The sequence below is a fragment of the Narcine bancroftii genome, chromosome 4, assembly GCF_036971445.1.
Source record: "Narcine bancroftii isolate sNarBan1 chromosome 4, sNarBan1.hap1, whole genome shotgun sequence".
Taxonomy (NCBI): Eukaryota; Metazoa; Chordata; class Chondrichthyes; order Torpediniformes; family Narcinidae; genus Narcine; species Narcine bancroftii.
The window spans coordinates 1,234,677-1,250,780 of NC_091472.1; the positions used below are offsets into that span (position 1 = coordinate 1,234,677).

General features: G+C 48.0%; 1 protein-coding gene across 4 annotated transcripts in view; it reads right to left on the minus strand.

Annotated features, from left to right (window-relative positions):
- The window catches only part of fdft1 (farnesyl-diphosphate farnesyltransferase 1), a 28,783-nt gene extending 18,450 nt beyond the window's left edge, over window positions 1-10,333 (minus strand). The window contains exons 1-2 of one of the 4 annotated variants that reach the window (XM_069930594.1): window positions 10,122-10,194; window positions 9,342-9,454 (exon numbers count right to left, since the gene is read on the minus strand). In XM_069930594.1, the coding sequence (XP_069786695.1) occupies window positions 9,342-9,434 (93 nt within the window). In that variant the 5' untranslated portion in view covers window positions 9,435-9,454; window positions 10,122-10,194. Of the gene's footprint in view, window positions 1-5,147; window positions 5,246-9,336; window positions 9,455-10,121 lie in introns of all 4 variants that reach the window. The other 3 variants (XM_069930595.1, XM_069930596.1, XM_069930593.1) reach the window with 3 other exon arrangements.
- Between the last annotated feature and the right edge of the window lie 5,771 nt (window positions 10,334-16,104).

Consider the following 16,104-nt stretch of genomic DNA (forward strand, 5'->3'; position numbering starts at 1 on the left):
AACTCCACTACTCCCATCTACCTGCTCCCTGTCCATAACCCTCCAACTCTCTCACATTCATGTACTCAGCCATCCTTCTTTTAAATGACAAAATTGACCCTGCTGCATCCTCTTCAGGTCCTTCCACTCAGCCACCTCTCTCTGAGAGAAGAAGCTTCCTCTTATGTTACTTCTAAAGTTTTGCCTCTAACCCTTAACTTATGGCCCCTCATTTCCCATCTCACCTACCCTCAAGGGGAAGAGCCTATTCACATCCACTCGGTCTCTCCCCCTCATAATTTTAAACACTTCTATCAAATCCCCTCTCAACCTTCTTCACTCCCAGTCTACTCAATCTTTCTCCGTATTCTAGATACTGCAATCCAGGCAACATTTTGGGTCCAGTGTTCATAATGCCATTAGTTTCAAGTTAATTATGGAGAAGGATGGGTCTGGGCCTCGGGTTGAGATTCTAAATTGGAGAAAGGCTAAATTTGAGGAAATGAGAAAGGATCTAGAATGCATGGATTGGAAGAAGTTGTTTTCGGGCAAGGACGTGTGAGATAGTGGACGACCTTCAAAGGTGAAATTTTGAAGGTACAGAGTTTGTATGTTCCTGTCAGGATTAAAGGCAAGGTTCGCAGGCAGAAGGAACCTTGGTTATCAAGGGATATTGGGGATCCAGGTCGGAAGAGAGGTGTATAACATATTGGCAACATGAAGAGAATGAGGTATTGAGGAGTACAAAAAATGTAAGAAAAATCTCAAGAAGGAAATCAGGAAGGATAAAAGAAGGCACGAGGTTGCTTTGACAGACAATATGAAGGTAAATCCTAAGGGTTTCCGAAGGTATATTAACAAAAGGATAGTAAGGGACAAAATTGGTCCCCTTGAAAATTAAGCGTGGTCAGCTTTGAATGGAGCTGAAAGAGATCTTAAATGCTTTTTATTCCATCAGTATTCACTCAAGAAATGGACACAGAGTTGTGGGAAGTAAGGAAAACAAGTAGTGAGGACATGGAACCTACACAGATTAAAGAGGAGGAAGTGCTTGCTGTCTTAAAGCAAATAAGGTGGATAAATCCCCAGGGCCTGACAGGATATTCCCCCAGACCTTGAGGGAGGCTGGTGTAGAAATTGTAGGGGCTCTGACATAAATATTTAAAATGCCTTTTACCACGGGTGAGGTGCCAGAGGATTAGAGGGTAGCTCCCGTTGTTCCATTTTTGAAAAAAAGGCCCCAAAAGTAAACCTGGAAATTACAGGCCGGTGAGCCTAACATCAGTAGTAGGTAAATTATTGGAAGTTGTTTGAAGAGATTGGATAAACAATTATTGGGATAGCCATGGACTGATTAGGAATAGTCAACATGGCTGTGCATGGTAGGTCATGTAAACTTGCTGAAGGAAAGGCTATGGATATTGTCTACATGGACTTTAGTAAGGCCTATGACAAGGTCCCACATGGGAGGTTAGTCAGGTAGGTTCAGACTCTTGGTGTTCATGGTTATGTAGTGAACTGGATTTGACAATGGCTGGACAGGAGAAGCCAGAGAGTAGTGGTGGATGATGCTTCTCAGTCTGGAAGCTTGTTGTTAGTGGTGGACCTCGGATCAATGTTGGGACCATTGTTGTTTGTCATCTATATCAATGATCTGGAATGATCACATGGTAAATTGGATCAACAAGTTTGCAGAAGACTACCCAAGATACATAAACCTAAGTATCCGGGCAGACCCATTGTCTCTGCTTGCTTTTGTCACACAGAACTAATTTCATCCTACCTTGACTCCATCTTTTCTCCCTTAGTTCAATCCCTCCCCAACAACATCTGCAACACTTCACACACCCTCCACCTCCTCCAGGACTTCAGATTCCCCGAACCAGACCGCCTCATCTTCACGATGGATGTGCAATCCCTTTACACCTCCATTCCACACACAGAAGGCCTCAAAGCCCTTTGTTTTTCCCTGGAGCTCAGACCTGAGCAGTTACCTTCTACCACTACCCTTCTTCGCCGGGCAGAACTTGTCCTAACCCTTTAACAATTTTTCCTTTAACCCATCCCACTCCAGATTAAAGGAGTAGCATGGGTCCCCGCATGGGTCCCAGCTATACCTGCCTGTTTTGTGGAGCAAAACATACAACAAGCCTATGCAGGTAAGACCCTTCCCCCCCCACCCAATCTTCCTCTGGTACATTGATGAATACATCAGGGCAGCCTCATGCACCCACGATGAGCTCATCAATTTCAACAATTTCGCATCCAATTTCCATCCAGACTTCAAACTCACTTGGTCCATTTCTGAATGACATCTCCCTTTTCTGTATCTCTGTCTCCATCTCAGGAGAGATTCTCCATTGACATTTATTACAAACCCTCTAACTCCCAGAACTATCTGGACTACTTGTTCTCACACCCTGTCCCCTGCAAAGACTCCATCCCCTTCTCTCAATTTCTCCCTCTGCCACATCTGTTCCCAAGATGATGTCTTCCAATCCAGAGCCTTTGAAATGTCTGCCTTCTTCCACAAATGTGGCTTTCCCTCCACCACCATCAACTCAGCTCTCACCCGCATCTTCTCCATTTCCCGCTCATCTACCCTAGCCCTCCCACCCCTATAAAAAATAAACTTAGAATCCCCCTCATCCTCACCTACTACCCCACCAGCCTCCACATATAACCATTTTCAGAACGGAAGCAGGCCATGTCGGCCTTTCGAGTCCGCACCAGTTCACTAGAACAACTCCACTACCTCAATCCTCCCACTCTCCACCAGCGGACCATGTGCCTTCTTAACTACCCTGTCTACCTGGGAATCTACCTTCAAGGAACTCTGTACCATAACTCCAAGATCCCTCTGTTCCTCGACATTCCTCAACGCCCTCCCCTTAACTGCATCCAACACATTATCTGCCAGAATTTCCGACACTTATTCCAGGACCCTACGATCAGACACATTTTTCCTTCTGCCCTCTCAGCCTTCTGTAGGGACCACTCCCTCTGTGACTCCCTTGTACACTCTCCCTCCCCACCTATCAGCCACCTGGCACCTTCCACTGTGGTCACAGGAGGTGTAATACCTGCACCCACACCTCTTTCCTCACCTGTACCTCCAAAGAACTCATTTACTGCATCCAGTGCCCCCTCTGTGGTCTTCTCTACGTCGGAGAGTCCTGTTGCAGATTAGGAGGTCACTTTGCCCAGCACCACCTCTCCGTCCTCAACAAAAGTGACCTCCCTGTAGCCAACCATTTCAATTCTGAGTCACACTCTCTAGCTCATGTTGTACATGGCCTTTCACCCTGACCACCCACAGATTGGAGGAACACCACCTCATTTTTTGTCTGGGCACTCTCCAACCTCAGGATATGAACACTGAGTTAACTACATTCCACTAATCAGCTTGCCTTCCCCCCCACCTCCCCCCACCCTTTAACTAGTTACTCCAGTTCCTACCTCCTTTCTCTCTCCACCCAACCTAAACTCCTCTCCCACCACTGCTTTTAGTGATGTACCTTCACCTTTGCTACATAAAGGCACTGTTTGACCTGCTAACTCTCCAGCAATTGTGTGTTTTTTTTCCACTTAACCACAGTGTCAACAGAATCCTGTGTTTTAACACTAAGATTGGAAGGTGTGAACAGCAAAGTAGGTTTTCAAAGTTTGCAGAGGGATCTGGACCAGCTGGTAAATTGGGACGAAAAATAGCGGATGGAGTTTAATGGAGACAAGTGCAAGGTGTTGCATTTTGGAAGGACAAACCAAGAAAGGACGTACATGGTAAATGGTCGGGCACTGAGGAGTGCGGTAGAACAGAGGGATCTAGGAATACAGATACAGAATTCCCTGAAAGTGGCGTCACAGGTGGATAGGATTGTAAAGAGAGCTTTTGGCATATTAGCATTCATAAATCAAAGTACAGGAGTTGGGATGCGATGTAAGGTTGTATAAGACATTGGTGAGGCCAAATTTGGAGGATTATGTGTAGTTTTGGTCACCTAACTACAGGAAAGATATCAATAAGTTAGAAGGAGGGCAGAGAAGATTTACTAAGATGTTGCCCAAACTTCAGGAACTGAGTTATAGGGGAAGTTAGGACTTTATTCCCTTGAGCATAGAAGAACAAGGGGAGATTTGATCGAGGTATTTAAAATTATGAGGGGGACAGACAGAGTAAATGTCGGTCAGCTTTTTCCATTGAGGGTGGGTGAAATACAAACCAGAGGACATGGGTTAAGGGTGAAAGGGGAAAGGTTTAGGGGGAACTTCTTCACACAGAGAGTGGTGGGGGTGTAGAACGAGCTGCCAGCTGAAGTGATAATGCAGGCTCAATTTTAACATTTAAGAAGAATTTCCATGGATGGGAGGGGTGTGGAGGTTCATGGTCCATGTGCACATTAATGGGACTTGGAGGAATAATAGTTTGGCCACCTATACTCATCGTGTAGAAGGTTGTGTTTATAGCCTACCTATTGCAATGTTTAAGAAACATTTAGATCGACGGGGGAAGAGTTGGTTTATAGCCCACCTTTCAATTATAAGAAAACCAGCACAGATTTTCCTCTGTTACAGAAATAAAGTCACAGGCTTCCAGAGAAAAGGCTTTAAGAATCCCAGATGCCCTCATATCCTTTTTGTCTGTCCAGATGATGATGAATTTGTCACACACAGGTCCCACGTAAACAGTGACTGTGTGGCAACCCGCTGCTGCAGCGATCAAACCGGCGCTTCGGGCAGTGAGCGCACCTAAAAGCCAGCAGACTGCGCAGCAGCACTAGCCCTAATAAGTGATCCGGTAGACGAATCTCAAGGGCAGCTTAAAGGCCAGTAACCCCAAAATGGCACTGGCCCTGCTGCCCAGCCAACAGACAAGGACAGCGCTTGGGGAGAAAGATTGGTCATTTAAGAGGGTGCCTGCTCGCAGGAAACCTGCTTTGGTTATGCGGATTGTTACGTCAGCAATTGGGGCAAATGGTAGGTACACGAGAGGTATGAAAGTTGGACTTGAGCCCCAATAAAATACAGAGCTTAACCTGACTGCACTCGTGAGTGTATCTTTCTTTTGAGTAGCGCGTGGCTGAAATTGTATACATCTCCACCTTTCCTATCACATGTTCCAGATATCTGCTGCCCTACATGAAGGTAAGCTTTCTTCCCCATCCTACCTCCAAGTGTTGCCACATAGTGACCTCAAGGACCTTCTTGTCCTATTTACTGGATACATCCTCTCTCCATTTCACTTCCAAAATGAATCACCTTGTACCTGTCAAGATTAAATTTCACCTGTCAGTGCTCAGCCAACTTTCCATCTGATCCATCTCCTGCTGTAACCTGAGATATCCACATCACCACCAACTTTCAAGTTAACTGCAGATACTAATTCTGCTCCTGCATTAACACCAAGTCATTAATAAACCTCCAACGAGGTCCCAGCGCTGAACCCTGTGGTACATCATTGGTCACTGATGTCCAATCAGGGAAGCATTATTCTCCTACCCCTCTCTCCTTCCTCTCAATGCAGGAGACTGCAGACTGGAGGAACTTCAGACTCTGCAGCATCTGCACAGGGAAGGTTTGAACACACAAGCAGGGAGGTTTACAGCAGTTGTATCAAGCTTTAGTGAGGCCACACCTTGGGTATTGTGAACAGTTTTGGTCTCCTAATTTGAGTAAGGGTGTTCCTGTTATTGAAGGGGTGCAGTGAAGGTTCACTGGACTGATCCCTGGTATGGCAGGCCTGACAGATAGACCAGGGTTACACTTACTGGGATTTAGAAGAATGAGAGGGTACCTCATTGAGACAAAATTCTAACAGGACGATTCAGGGAAGAATATTCCTGATAGTGGGGATGTCGAGAACAAGGGGTCACACAGATCAAGCTCTTTAGGACTGAGACGAGAAGAAATTACTTCACTCAGAGTTGAATCAAGGAGACAGAGACACACAGCATGGAAACAGAACCATGCCGCCCCCAATGTCCCACCCACATTGGTCAAACTGCCTGCATTTGGCCTGTATCCCACCAAACAAACTCTCCCCCTGTCGATCTAAATGTTTCTTAAACATTGCAATAGGATCTGCTTCAACTACCTCTCAGCAGCTCACTCCATAAACACCTCCCTCAGGTTCCTGTTAAATCTCTCCCTCTGCTCCGCAAACCGACATCTTCTGTTTGCTGATTCTTACTCTGGGGTACAAGATTCTCTAGGTCTCAATTCCTCTCAAAACTTTGCACTCAATGTCACCAAAACTAAGGAGCTGACTGTTGACTTCAGGAAGGGAAAGCCAGAGGTGGACGATCCAGTGATCACTGGGGGATCACTAGAGAGGATGAGCAAATTTAAGTTCTTGGGAGTCACAACCTCAGAGATCTTTCCTAGGCCCAACACACCAACTGCATCATGAGGAAAGCTCGTCAACATCTCTACTTCCTCAGGAGTTTGCAGAGGCTTGGTATGACACCAGAAACCCTGGCAAATTTCTACAGAGGTGTGGGGAAAGTATGCTGACCAGCTGCGTCATGGTCTGGTATGGGAACATCAATACCTCTGAACATAAAGCCCTGCCAAAGGTAATGGACACAGCCCAGGACATCAAAGAAAAGACCCTCCTCACCAACGAGCACATCTATTGGGAACACTGACATCAGAGAGCAGCAGCGATCATCAAGGATCCACCCCACCCAGCACATGCCCTGTTCTCGCTGCTGCCATCAGGAAAGAGGTATCGGTACCACAAGCCTCGCACCCCCAAGTTCAGGAACAGCTGCCCCCCCTCCACCATCAGACTCCTCAACGAGAAACTCCATCAGGGACTTATTGAAGGACTGTTATGTGCGCACTTCATTGATTTTCTTTGCTCTCCCTGTATTGCAGTTTGTTTACATTTTTGTTTCTATGTGTACATTTCGTACAGATTTTTTTTGCACCACCAACAAGTTGTAATTCTACTTTGTCAGCAGGAAAAATAATCTCAGGGTTGTATGTAATGTTTGTACCCTGACAATAAAACTGAAATAAATTTGGACGCCTCAACAAAATCATCCCTCAACCTCCTGTACTCAGAATGAAGTCCCAGCCTGCTCAACCTTTCCCTTTAGCTCAGGCTCCCCAAGTCTTGGCAACATTCTGGTAAATCTTCTGTCCACCCTCTCCAGCTTGACAACAGCATTCCTGCAGCGCGGTGACCAAAACCAAGCACAATATTCCACAGCATCTTGTACAACGAGACTTCACAACTTCCATTCCCAATCCTCTGGCTGATGAAGGCCCAATGTGCTGAAAGCCCAAGACGTGTGTGGGAACCTGCATAAATGCCTGACCAGTGGCTCTCACTTTCTATAGGACCAACTGGAAAAATGGGCCAGAAAATGGTAGAGGGATTTAATGCAGACAAGTGTCAAGTGTTGCATTTTGGAAGGACAAACCAAGGAAGAACATACACAGTGAATGGTCGGGCACTGAGGAGTGTGGGGGAACAAATGAATCGGGGAATTCTGTTACATAATTCCCTGAAAGTGGCATCACAGGTGGACAGGGTTGTGAAGAGAGCTTTTGGTCCATTGGCCTTGATAAATCAAAGTATTGAGTACAGGAGTTGAGATGTTATGTTAAAGTTGTCCAAGACATCGGTGAGGCCAAATTTGGAGGATTGTGTGCAGTTCTGGTCACCAAACGACAGGAAGCATATCAGTAAGATTGAAAGAGGCAGAGATTTACTAGGATGTTGCTGGGTCTTCAGGAGTTGCGTTAAAGGGAAAGATTAAACAGGTGGGACTGTGCAACGAGCTGCCAGCTGACATGGTGAATGCGGGCTCACTCTTAACTTTTAAAAATAAATTGGATAGAAACATGGTCATTGAATGGGTGCAGGTCAGTGGGAATAGTGGTATAATGTTTTCAGCACAGACTAGAAGGGCTGAATGGCTGTTTTCTGTGGTGGGAATCAGAAAGTGGATTAATTGTTCATGCTGAAAATGGATTGCTGAGTCCTTTTACGTAGCGAGCCGGGTTCAGAGGGCAGAAGGGGAGGGACATGAAGCACAGTATGTGATGTAGAAGTGAGGAGGCTGAAGAGTAGGTATGAATACTGGCCGAGTAACTTTCTTGCAATATTAAGCTCAAGTAAATTTTCTGCACATCGTAATAGCCTTTTTTGAGCACATGTCTCAATCTTGTGAAGAATGAGTGCGCGCGCTCAGGAAAACGTTGCTGCAAAATTTGTGAAGTAGGGAGCAGTTTGAGGCAGAAAGACGCACCAACCTTCCCAGGCTCGCAATGGGTTAACTGCCGAGTTCAGGGATGGTTAATTTTAAAATTATACACTTCAGTCACAGGCTGAGGACATCACCAGGACAACATCCGTCTGTTTATGGTGTGACCTTGCCCCAACTCTAACCCTAGGTCATTTGGTGGAGGAAACACTGAGTGAAATGGATCCACCAATCCACCTTTCCTGTGTTCTTGCAAGTCAATGAAGCACATAAAAGCCAGAGGAAAGCTTGAAGGTTCGACGTAAAAGGGGCTTCTGAATCTTATCAAATGCCAGACTGATATTAGAATAGGCCTCTCTAAATGCAGTGATCAATTTGAAATTTAACAAGGTGAAACTATGGTCAAATGTGTTGGTGACACGAGAGAGAAACTGGCCAAAGTAAGACTGGAAGGGGCACTGGTAGGGAAGATGGAATTTCTGCTGAAATGGGGAAGGTGCAGGATAAATACACACCAAAAAAAGGGAAATATTCACATGAAAAATGTCACAACCGTGGCCAACAAGGGAAGTCAAAGCCAACGTGAAATCAGAAACATAGAACATTACAGTAAAGGCCCATCGGCCCTTGATGCTCTGCCAACCGAAAAATACCTTAAAAACTAAACCCTCCCTACCTCATAACCCTATTTTTCGTTCATCCAATGTGCTTAAGTCTCTATTGTTCCATCCTCCTTCACCACCTCAATCAAGTCTCCTCTCATCCTTCTACACTCCAAAAAGAAAAGTCCCAGCTCTGCTAACCTTGCCTCATGAGACTTGTTTCCCAATCCAGGCAACATCCTGGTAAATCTCCTCTGCCCCCTCTCCACAGCTTCCACATCCTTCATGTAATGAGGTGACCAGACTGAACACAATACTCTAAATGTGGGCTCACTGGAGATTTGTAAAGTTGCAACATGACCTCTTGACTCCTGAACCAATCCCCCTATTAATGAAGCCCAGCGGCCCTTTGGCCTTCTTAACTATCCTATCCACCTGTGCGGTGACCTTAAGGGATGTATGATTTGATCCACACTCTAAAGTAACCATCTATGAACCCTGGACTCGGCCTTCTGGTTTATCCTTCCAAAATGCATCACCTTACACTTAACCGGATTGAACTCCATCCGCCACTTCTCCGCCCAACTCTGCATCCTGTCTCTATCCTCTTAAAACCTTCGACAACCTTCAGCTTCATCCACAACTCCTCCAACCTTCCTATCAAAATAAAGAGTGTACACACAAGCAAAGATTAGTGGGAAGAGAGGATTGGGGAGGTGAGGGACAAGAAGGGGGCGGGGGGGGGGAGGGAGGGGGCGGGGGGGGGGAGGGAGGGGGCGGGGGGGGGAGGGAGGGGGCGGGGGGGGGAGGGAGGGGGCGGGGGGGGGAGGGAGGGGGCGGGGGGGGGGAGGGGGCGGGGGGGGGAGGGAGGGGGCGGGGGGGAGGGAGGGGGCGGGGGGGGGGAGGGAGGGGGCGGGGGGGGAGGGAGGGGGCGGGGGGGGGAGGGAGGGGGCGGGGGGGGGAGGGAGGGGGCGGGGGGGGGAGGGAGGGGGCGGGGGGGGAGGGAGGGGGCGGGGGGGGGAGGGAGGGGGCGGGGGGGGGAGGGAGGGGGCGGGGGGGGGAGGGGGCGGGGGGGGGAGGGGGCGGGGGGGGGAGGGGGCGGGGGGGGGAGGGGGCGGGGGGGGGAGGGGGCGGGGGGGGGAGGGGGCGGGGGGGGGGGAGAGGGCGCGGGGGGGGGGAGAGGGCGAGGGGGGGGGGGAGGGCGCGGGGGGGGGGGGGGAGGGCGCGGGGGGGGGGGGGGGGAGGGCGCGGGGGGGGGGGGAGCGCGTGAGGGGGGGGGGGAGGGTGTGAGGGGGGGGGGGAGCAGCCGGGACGCGACACTCACCGAGCGGATTGTGGCGCCGGCTCCGGGCCCCAGTCGGTATCTGATCAGGTTCAGCAGCTCCTCCGGGTGACCGAGCGACCGCAGGAAATCCATCGGTCCCCGCTCCGGATTAGAACCAGAGCCTCACTGTCCCCGCTCCGGATCAGAACCAGAACCCGGCCCGGCTCCCACTGCCGTTGTCCTGGAGACGGTAGATCCTGCACCAAGCGCTCGATTCGCGTCGCGCGAGGCGGAGACACTGATTGGCCTGACGCAGCTCGTACCAGGAAGCAGCAGCCAATGAGAATGCGATAAACAGGGGAACACGCCAGAACACCTCCGGCCAGGCAGCCAATCAGCACAAGGGTCTCATCGCCTGATTCCCGCCCACTGCGCTCCTGCCGTAAGAACCGCGGTATCGGCGCCTCCCGTAATGACGGCAGCAGCAGCGCAGCTGAATGTTGGCCCCACCATGGGTCAGAGGCGGGGAGGCCAGTGTTCCCACAACATGATAGAGTGGAGGGCCGGGGCCGGGGTGGGGGGACTGGGGGGGGCCCTCGGGCTGGGGGGGGCCCTCGGGCTGGGGGGGGGCCCTCGGGCTGGGGGGGGCCCTCGGGCTGGGGGGGCCCTCGGGCTGGGGGGGGCCCTCGGGCTGGGGGGGGCCCTCGGGCTGGGGGGGCCCTCGGGCTGGGGGGGGGCCCTCGGGCTGGGGGGGCCCTCGGGCTGGGGGGGGCCCTCGGGCTGGGGGGGGCCCTCGGGCTGGGGGGGGCCCTCGGGCTGGGGGGGGCCCTCGGGCTGGGGGGGGGCCCTCGGGCTGGGGGGGGGCCCTCGGGCTGGGGGGGCCCTCGGGCTGGGGGGGCCCTCGGGCTGGGGGGGGGCCCTCGGGCTGGGGGGGGCCCTCGGGCTGGGGGGGGCCCTCGGGCTGGGGGGGGCCCTCGGGCTGGGGGGGGGCCCTCGGGCTGGGGGGGGCCCTCGGGCTGGGAGGGGCCCTCGGGCTGGGGGGGGGGCCCTCGGGCTGGGTGGCCAGGAAAACTACCTTCCAAATCGTAGCATTCTTCCTCTCCACTTGTCCATTACCCTGGGCCTTGTAACTTGTGGTCCTGTTCGTGCCAATGCCCGTGGCCAACAAGTACTGGCACACCTTGTCACTCATAAAGGAGGCCCCCGGTCACTGTGGATATAACTGGGGAAGCCAAACAGAGGGAAGAGGCTGCACAGGGCCTCGGTGACTATGGCAGCAGTCAATGGAAAATGGGAGCTCTTCTCAATGATGTGAATACACATTGCAGTCAGTGGAGGGCAGGGGTCCTTTAAAATCGACAGAGTCACTCGAAGAGGTGGGTGTCTTTCATAAGTTGTGCCCTGTCTGGCTGTAGAAATGTGGCTTGCACTCAGCGCGGACCTGGCACTTCTTTGTCATAGACCTGATCTCATTGATGGAGTACAGCAGATTGCACGTGATTTGACAAAACGAAAATGCCTGGTAACTCTGGGGTGACAGAGATCGGTGGACAGTTCAATCCTCCACCTCAGTATTTTGTCATTTTTGATTTAACCCTTGCTGATTGCTAAACACGAACACAACAGACATAACCATATAACAATTACAGCACATAATTTTTCACCCCTCTAGTCCACATCAAACCAAGTCCTCTCCTCTAGTCCCATCGACCTGCACCCTGCCCATCACCCTCCATTCCCCTCCCATCCATCTACCTCTCCAATTTTTCCTTCAATAACAAAATGGACCCTGCCGCCACTCCTTCTCCCGGAAGCTCCTCTTTCTTAATCCCTACAGTTTCCATAATTACCCTCTTTCCTTCCTTTACCTGTACAGTTCAATATCCTTCTCCTTAGTGAATACCGAAGAAAAGAACTTGTTCAAAATCTCCCCCATCTCATTTGGCTCCACACACAGTTGTCCGTTCTGATTCTCTAAGGGACTGATTTTATCTCTCACTCTCCTTTTGCTATTAACATATTTGTAGAAACCCTTTGGATTTATTTTCACCCTGTTTGCTATAGCCACCTCGTACCTTCTTTTAGCTTTTCTAATCTCTTTCTTAAGATTCTTTTTACATTCAATGTATTCTCTGAACATCTCCTTTATTCCTTGTTTCTTATATTTATTGTAGGTCTCCCTCTTTTTACAAACCAAGTTTCCAATATCCATTGAAAACCACTGCTCTCTCAAACTTTTGACCCTGCCTTTTAACCTAACAGGAACATAAAGATTCTGTACCCTCAAAATCTCACCTTTAAAAGACCTCCATTTCTCTACTCCATCCTTCCCGTGAAACAAATTGTCCCAATCCACTCCTCGTAAATCCTTTCTCATCTCCTCAAATCTGGATTTTCCCCACTCAAAAATCTCAACCCTAGACCCTGACCTTTCCCTTTCCATAATTAGATTGAAGCTAATGGTACCATGATCAGTGGATCCGAAGTGCTCCCCAACACATATCTCCGTCACCTGCCCAATCTCATTCCACAACAGTAGATCCGACACTCTCCCTTCTCCAGTCGGTACCTCTACATGTTGCTCTAAAAAATTATCCTGCTCACATTTTACAAATTCCTATCTATCCAGCCCTTTCACAGAATGGGCTTCCCAATCAATATTTGGAAAATTAAAATCTCCTACTAACACAACCCTGTACTTATTACAAATATCTGCTATCTCCTTACAAATTTGCTCCTCTAGTTCTTGCTCCCCACTAGGTGGTTTATAATACCCCTCAAAATGTGCGACTACCCCTTTCCCATTCCTCAGTTCCACTCATACAGCCTCCCTGGACGACCTCTCCAATTTATCTTCCCTAATATTTTCCTTGATAAGCAATGCTACCCCACCCCCTCTTGCCCCTCCAATTCTATCTAAAGCAATGAAATCCCAGAATATTTAGCTGCCAGTCACATTTGTCCTGCAACCATGTTTCACTAAATTTGGCTACTTTATTCTTTTTACTTGTCTTTTGTCCAGTTTTATCCAACATTGGGACCAAATTAAAGTTAAAATCCCCTCCTATCGATATATTTCCTGGTGTGTCTGCGATCTTCAAAAAAATATCCTTCATAAGCTTTTGATCCTCCTCGTTAGGCGCATATATATTGAGCAAATTCCAAAATTCTGAGTATATCTGACACTTTATCATTACATACCTCCCTGCTGGATCTATTATTTCCTCCTCTAATAGATCCGGCAGGGAGATATGCAATGATAAAGTGTCAGATATACTCAGAATTTTGGAATTTGCTGGATATATATGCGCCTAACGAGGAGGATCAAAAGTTTATGCAGGATATTTTTTTGAAGATATTTTTTGATTGGTACAATTTTGTTAACTAGTATGGCTACACCTCTAGCTTTTGAATTATAGAATGCTGCAGTTACGTGTCCTACCCAGTCTCTCTTTAATTTGTTATGTTCTGCTTCAGTTAGATGCATTTCCTGTACAAATGCTATATCTATTTTTTCCTTCTTCAATAAATTTAGTAGCCTCTTTCTTTTAATTTGGTTATGTATTCCATTAATGTTGATAGTCATATAGTTAAACATGGCCATCTTATATCTTGCATACACCTCCTTTCCACCTCTTTGCCACCTCCATCCCCCTTTTCCCCATTTACATCTCTTAGTTTTCTCTTATTACACTTAATGTATTACAATACATTTAAGACATAAATTACCCCCGCAGTTCCCACATCCACTAATACATTAACCCCAAATGTTCCCCCCACCTCTCTGAGTTGCCCCTTATCCTTGTCGGGCAACCACAACTCCCCTTTTCATTTGGATTGCGATCTTGTTCGCAGCATCAACTGATTTTGCAGTGACGGTTATTCCCACTCTACCCAGCCCTCTCCAGAAACACTTTTTTAAAAAACACATATAACAAAGCTCTCTCTCTTCTTTTCCCCCCCTTACTCCCTTCCTTCCCTTCTCTTTTCTCTCTTTAGTTCTTTACATATACAGTTTTTACATTATATATACTTTATCTCCATTCTTCATTCTTGTTACATCTCTTCATCTCTTCTCCTGTCCTGCAAACGTTCTGCGAATTCTTGCATTTTCTCTGGATCTGAGAACAGTCTTTTTGCTCCCCGGGTATAAATATTTTAAGTACGGCTGGATGTCTTAACATGAATTTGTAACCTTTTTTCCATAAAATCATTTTTGCTGTATTAAATTCCTTCCTCCTCTTTAATAGTTCAAAACTTATGTCTGGGTAAAAAAATATTTTTTGATCCTTGTATTCTCTAACTTTATTCCTTGCCCATTCCAGTATATTTTCTCTTGTTGTGTATCTCAAAAATTTTACTTAGATGGATCTTGGTTTTTGATGTGCCTGCAACATTGAGTACCGCCAGTGGGCTGATATTGCCTCAAACCGTGCATCTTGGCACGTCACAGTTCGGCGGGCAGCAACCTCCTTTGAAGAAGACCGCAGAGCCCTCCTCACTGACAAAAGACAAAGGAGGAAAAACCCAACACCCAACCCTAACCCACCAATTTTCCCTTGCAACCGCTGCAACCGTGTCTGCCTGTCCCGCATCGGACTTGTCAGCCATAAATGAGCCTGCAGCTGATGTGGACATTACCCCTCCATAAATATTCGTCCGCGAAGCCAAGCCAAAGAAAAGAAAAGGTTTCGGAGCTAATGCTCTGTGTGCCCTTTCTATTTCCACTTCTTCCTGCATTTCTGTCATTCCCAGGACCTTCAGGATCCATCCTTTTAGAAATTCCTTCATGTCTGTGTCTTTTTCACCCTCCTTCAGGTCCACTATTTTTATGTTGTTTCATCATATCAATTTTCTGAGATAACAACTCTTGTGTCTCTTTTTTTTTGTCACTTTCTTCCAATTTTTCTCTTAAATCGTTTACTTCCATTTCTACAGCCATTTCCTGCTCTTCCACATTCTCTACTCTTTTCCCTATTTCTGTCATTACCAGTTCTAACCTTTGGATTTTCTCTTCTGTTCTTTTCATTTTCCTTTTAATTGCATTAAACTCCAATGACAACCATTCTTTTCGTGATCTCATTTGTTCTTCACAAAAGACTTTATCTATATTCTGTTCATCAGTTTTACCTTTTATTTCTCTGTGAAGATCTTGGTCTTCTTCTTCTTCTGTGTCTGTATCTGTGTTTGTGTCTTCTTCTTCTTTGTGTCTGTGTCTTTTCTGTTTTTCCTGATGAGCTGCTTGTATCTCTTTGTCGAGGCTCTTCTTGCTGGCCTCTTGTTGCTGGTCCTCCCCTCCTGGGCTGCTCGTCTGTTGTGCTTCCTGACGTTGATCATCATTCTGTCTATCTCTTTTGACTGTTTCATCGCTCTCTCTTCTGGTGGCTTCCTCATCCTCCAGCTGAGTGCCCTGGTGCCAGGCGTCCCTCAGCTGCTCACTCTGTGACAGCCTGCTCCTCTGCTGAGCTCCCCTCCTGCCAGTGTCCTCTTTCTCCTTTGATTGTGCATCCGCAGTTGCGAACTTTTGTTTGGCTCCGAGAGTCATTTTTGAAGTGCACCGGCTGGTGGGTCTTGACTCCGCAGGGCAGGTACTGACTTCGAGGGTCGGGTGCTCCTCACCACCAGTGTCCTGTTCCTTCGTGCAGGTAAGGCCTTCTTCTCTCTTCTCTGGTGACTTTTCTACTTTTTTTTCATATGCTTTTACTTTCTCCTTCTTGGGAGCCATCTTCTTTCTCTTCTCTGTATCTTTATCTTCGATTTCTTATATTTTAGTTTTGTTATGCTTTGCTTTTCCCTAACTTTTTTTCCTATTTTTCTGGAGAGGCCTGGTTTTCCCCACCGGCCACTACTCCAGCATGTGAATCCCAATTTGACGCAGTTGTTGAAGTGTTAAGTATAGTTGATATGAGTAATTCTATTGAACTAAACTGTATCTACCATTTATAACGTTGGTCATACCGTCATGGCAAAGTTCTCACCAATCGCAATATTCAGATCACCCTCCCATCTCTGCCTTGATTTATGATCTCCCTTTTTACTGGTG